This window comes from Mandrillus leucophaeus, unplaced genomic scaffold (genome assembly GCF_000951045.1).
Source record: "Mandrillus leucophaeus isolate KB7577 unplaced genomic scaffold, Mleu.le_1.0 Scaffold212, whole genome shotgun sequence".
Taxonomy (NCBI): Eukaryota; Metazoa; Chordata; class Mammalia; order Primates; family Cercopithecidae; genus Mandrillus; species Mandrillus leucophaeus.
Window position 1 is genome coordinate 461,859 of NW_012102166.1, and position 5,599 is coordinate 467,457.

Here is a 5,599-nt window from a genome sequence, read left to right on the forward strand (position 1 = left end):
GAGTCTCTAGACCGCTACGCACAGGAGCCAGCACAGAGGACTCAGGAGTCTCTAGACCGCTTTCAGGGAAGAGAGTGAGCCAAGTGAGCAGTCATGGAGGGCATTCCTGACAACAGTAGCAGCCTATGCGTACGCAGAGGCATGAACCTATTTGGGGAACAGTTTGACTTGTTGGGAGAAAACAGCAGGGCCAGGTGCTCATGTCTGTAGCCCCAGCACTTCAGGAGGCCAAGATGAGAAGATCGCTTGAGCCCTGGAGTTTGAGACCAGCCTGGGCAATATAGGGAGACCTCATCTCCACAATATTAAAATTAAAAAATTAGCTGGGTGTGGTGGCATGCGCCTAAGTAACAGTCCCAAATACTCAGGAGACTAAGGCGGGAGGATGGCCTGAGCCTAGGAGTGTGAGGCTGCGGTGAGCCATTATTGTGCCACTGAGCTCCAGCCTGGGGGACAAAGCAAGACCCTGTCTTTTATTTAAAAAAAAAAAAAAAGGCCAGGCACGGTGGTCATGCCTGTACTTCCAGCACTTTGGGAGGCTGAAGTGGGTGCATCACTTGAGGTCAGGTGTTCGAGACCAGCCTGGCCAACACGGTGAAACCCTGTCTCTACTAAAAATACAAAAATTAGCCGGGCATGGTAGCATGTGCCTGTAATCCCAGCTACTGGGGAGGCTCAGGCAGGAGAACTGCTTGAACCTGGCAGGCAGAGGTTGCAGTGAGCCAAGATCGCACCATTGCACTCCAGCCTGGGTGAAGAAACAAGACTCCGTCTCAAAAACGAAATAATAAAAAAAGAAAGGCTGGGCGTGGTGGCTCACACCTGTAATCCTAACACTTTGGGAGGCCGATGCGGGTGGATCACCTGAGGTCGGGTGTTCGAGACCAGCCTGGCCAACACAGTGAAACCCCATCTCTACTAAAAATACAAAAATTAGCTGGGCGTGGTGGCGCGCATGTGTAATCCCAGCTACTCGGGAGGTTGAGGCAGGAGAATCGCTGGAACCCGGAGTGGGGGTCAGGGGGGTGGGCGGAGGTTGCAGTGAGCTGAGGTCACGCCACTGCACTCCAGCCTGGGCGAAAAGAGCGAAACTCCATCTCAAAAAAAAAAAAGAAGAAAAGGAACACTTAAGGGCAGAGAGGGGTAGAGGGCAGAGAGGAGAGGATCTTAAATATCAGTAGAAGAGTTTGCACATTAAGACGGGGGAAGGCAAGGAAAAGATTTCACTAGGGGAGCAGCAATCACATCTGTTTTAAGGCCTTTTTTACCGTGAAGGCCTCTTCCAATCAAGTTACAAATGCTGGCCTAGGGTTGACCTTCCAGGCCCTATTTAACTCACAGTAGCCCAACGTAACAGGAGTAAGTTCTGGGCCTTGAGAATAGCGAGGTGGCAAAGAAATATATATAAAATCGCTCTTTATTATTCAATTAGAGTTTTCTTTTTTCAGACAGATACTGTTTTACTCATTTGTCTAAATGGGGGTGTGTAGTTGAAGGAGGAGAAAAAAGTGGCCATGAGGCCAGGGCAGCTGCTCTAAGTCAGAGGTTGGCTGTCCTAAGGAGTTCTGTGCCCAAAACCAGAGCCCAGTCTTCCCTCACCATTATGCCATGAGTAGAACTGACCTTGAACAGGATGACCAGAATCACAATCAACACCAGAAGTCCACCAATGCTGCCTTTAATGATGACAGGCAAAGAATGGTACTTCTCATCTTTCAGGAAGACGACAGTGATCTAGACAAGACAAAGAGATGGCCCAATACATCAGGTGAAGGAAATGAGGAAAAAAATCCTACATGTTATTTTAAGGAGCAAAATACTAGGACTTGGCAACATCCTGTGTATTGATTAAAACTGATGACACGAAAGCAAAAAGCTAGTACTCCCTGATACAGCATTTTAGATCATCTAAAATTATCCAATCATCCAAATACTTTGTAAGAAACTATTCTGGCCCCTTATCTAGAAGGGCTAGGTCTGTCAGGAGATTGTGACCTTCTGTTAAAGATGCTCTGACAGCTTGAAAGAGGGTCCCGTGGAATCCAGTCTCAACACGGGACTGCGAGGCTGTCACACCGCTACACTGCTCTGTCCCTGAGCCCCATGCCTGTTCTCTTTAAAACGATGACTTCCTTTCAATGATCTTCAAGTCCTTTCCAACTCCGTTCTGACGGCTCTTTTTGATCTTGCACAGATCCCTAAACGCTTTGGTAATACATTTTCCCCACAAAATATGACAAAAGTACTGGTCTTCTCCTCACCAGACTAAAAAGTGTGTATTACCTAAGGGACATAATAAATGCAAAATTATATCCATGTGTACTACTTGCAGAGCTCAGCTATTAGAAGTCATCCTCAGGTTCTGTTTTCCAAAGGCTCTCCCAGTGTCGGGAGTCTCATCTCTCTTCTGGCAGGGCTCAGCTGGAGAGTTCAGGGGATGTGCTTCCTGAGACCCAGAGATGTGCTTCCTGAGACCCAGGGATGTGCTTCCTGAGACCCAGGGATGTGCTTCCTGAGACCCAGGGATGTGCTTCCTGAGACCCAGGGATGGCCCTTCCAAGTTGTGGCCACAACAAGTTCCCAGGACTCAGGTGGGGCCAGAGAGCCAACAAGACTTCTCTGCCTGCTCAGAGCACTGAGTTCCCTTCACGTGTATGTTTAAGCGCCAAGGTCAGGGATGCTTTGGAGAAGTTTCTGTACGGGGTGAAGAGCTGGACAAACTTACCTTTAAGGCCTCTTCCAATTAAGTTATAAATGCTGGTTGACCTAAAGTTGACCTTCCAGGTCCTACTTAGATCATAGGTAGTGAACTTAATAGAAGTGAAGTCCTAGGACTTGAGAATAGGGAGGTACCATAGCAACAAAGACGGAGGAAGAACAGAAAGAGGGCTGGAATATTCTTCTATAGCAGAAAGAGGGGGACTCGAGAACCTGGGTGTGGGAAGTGAAAGGAAGTCCCAAGGTGACTCGGGAAACAGGCCAGATTTGAGTAGAAGACATGTCCCCATTTCTCAAAGCCGCCTCCCTTTATCCTCTTCTAAACCCACAGATTCCCAAAAGTGCCCTGAAGATGCCCAGGTAGAGGTTAAGGGAGAAGCAGGGCACCAGGTACTACTGCTTGCAGCAAACACTGATGCTGGCCTGCCCAGCGGCCACTCTCTCCTTTCGGATTTTATTCAGGAATCATGGTTGGTCTAAGGTGATCCTGACACACAGCTATTCTCCTTCGCCAGTAACTGACGTGAGATTCAGATCTCACTAAGAAGAGGTAAGAGGATGTCTCCTGGGAGCTTTTGGAAAATGTTTCATCCCTGAAAAGGGAAGGCGCATGAAGAAAAAGCCAAAATCCTTTTGCGACTGACTTCTTGCTTCCTGTTCTGTATCCTGCCATGTGAAAATATAGCATTTGGAGACGTGGTAACTTTGTGCTGGCCGTGACGGAACGCAGCGCCAGCACGGCAGAGTGCAAGGACAAAAGCAGCCAGGCCGTCGCCCCAGGTCAGTCTCTCTTGCTGGATAAACAGCATATGCCCTTGTGCTGCAAGAGCTGGATTCTCCCTTTCTTGCGGCTGAAATGCATGTGGATAGTCTGTTTATATTCAGAGTCACTGTCAGTCAGGTGCTTATTGTCAGGAACTACTTAATACTGTGCTTAGGATACTGGATTTAAAGAAAGGAATTTTGCGGAATCCATGCCATAGAAATAAAAGTATCAGTAAGTAAGAGGGGGAAATATATAAATTTAAAATGCGCACGTAAGAAACTTAATAGTAACTCCTCCCTGCTAGGAGCATGGGAAGGGAGAAGTGAAGGAACCATGATTTTTCATTTCATTACCGTTCTCTGTATGGCTTGGATTTTCTTGCTATTACTTTTATTGGTTAAAATCTGGGCAGTGCAATAATGGGGCACTTCTATTTCTTCCACATTGTTTTCTGTATTAGAAATACACTACTTAGTTGGGCATGGCGGCTCACGCCTGTCATCCCAGCACTTTGGGAGGTCAAGGGGGGCAGATCACCTGAGGTCAGGAGTTGGAGACCATCCTGGCTAACACAGGGAAACCCTGTCTCTACTAAAAATACAAAAAAAAATTAGCCAGGCATGGTGGCGGGCGCCTGTAGTCCCAGCTACTTGGGAGGCTGAGGCAGGAGAATGGCGTGAACCCGGGAGGCGGAGCTTGCAGTGAGCCAAGATCGCACCACCGCACTCCAGCCTGGGCGACAGAGCAAGATTCTGCCTCAAAAAAAAAAAAAAAAAGAAAAAGAAGAAAAAGAAAAAAAAGAAAAAGAAATACACTACTTAAAAATAAAAGGAACTGTTATACTGGCATGTCTAGACAATTGCTCCTTTCCCCTCCTCCAGGGAGGAATACAGAGGACCTCATATTTAGCAATCCAGCATCACTCTCCCGACGTTCCCTCTAGCAGACAATCATGCCTAACTAAAGAGCTCAGAGCTCACAGATAGATCACCTCTGGAGCCATGTCCAGGCAAGTGCCAACAAGAATGAACACACAGGGTAACACACAAAGCATTCAGTCCATAAATCACAGGCATCAGTCTGACTTCTGGTCATACGTTTGCAAAAAGAATTCCAAGAGTTCCAGTATCTAGTCTAAATCTTATAAAAGATTTATGCATTCCTGAGTACTGTTTAATACTATAACCAAACACTGATGCAGCACACTAAGACAGTTAATGTATACGAAAAACAATTTCTTACTTAGGAAATTTTTTAAAAATTATTTATTTATTTATTCGAGACTGGGTCTCGCTCTATCATTGAGACTGGAGTGCAGAGGCACGATCTCAGCTCACTGCAACCTCTACCTCCCAGGTTCAGGCGATTCTCGTGCCTCAACCTCCCAAGTAGGTGGAATTACAGGCACCCACCATCACGCCCGGCTAATTTTTGGATTTTTAGTAGAGACAGGGTTTCACCATGTTTCACCATGTTGGCCAGGCTGGTCTTGGCCTGATCTCAAGTGATTCACCCACCTCGGCCTCCCAAAGTGCTGGGATTACAGTGTGAGCCACCGGTGCCTGGCTGGAAATTTTTTTTTTTTAATCAATATATTTTCAAATCAAAGTATATAATGCAGATTCCAGCCTAGTTATTTCAATTCAGAACTCCTCAGCTTACGCCTCTTAATTGCCTTATTTCATAGGCAAAAAACTCGCAGAAGCTGACTCACTCAAGGTCACAAAGGCAGTGATGGCACAGCCAAGATCAGAAGCGTTAAGGCTGAAAACAGGAAGAGGGCAACAGAACGTCTGTGCAGGCACTCAAAGGTTAGGCACAATTTTCCTTGGGCACTACTCAGAAGTTAGCCAGGAATTACCTTAGTTCTGTGGTTCTCTGCATTCAGCCCCTCATATAGAGATTTGTTGAAAGATATTTCACCAAGGATCTGCAGTTCAGTTACATCTTTTAGTAACTAGAAGACGGGGAAAGGAAAGAGAGAAACAAAACATATTTTAGACATGAACTCACTGTGTTTGAATGGCCCTCACCACCTTTCCTTTTAAAGGCATTCCTGGGCTTAGTTAACGGCCCCAAAGTACACAACACTACACAAAGTTACCCAAACAAGAC

General features: G+C 46.5%; 1 protein-coding gene across 1 annotated transcript in view; it reads right to left on the reverse strand.

The window, feature by feature from the left end:
- ITGAE (integrin, alpha E (antigen CD103, human mucosal lymphocyte antigen 1; alpha polypeptide)) overlaps positions 1-5,599 on the reverse strand; it is a 101,934-nt gene that overhangs the window by 894 nt on the left and 95,441 nt on the right. Inside the window, exons 23-24 of the mRNA XM_011980454.1 lie at positions 5,346-5,441; positions 1,624-1,734 (exon numbers count right to left, since the gene is read on the reverse strand). Coding sequence (XP_011835844.1) covers positions 1,624-1,734; positions 5,346-5,441 — 207 coding nt within the window. The remainder of the gene's footprint in view (positions 1-1,623; positions 1,735-5,345; positions 5,442-5,599) is intronic.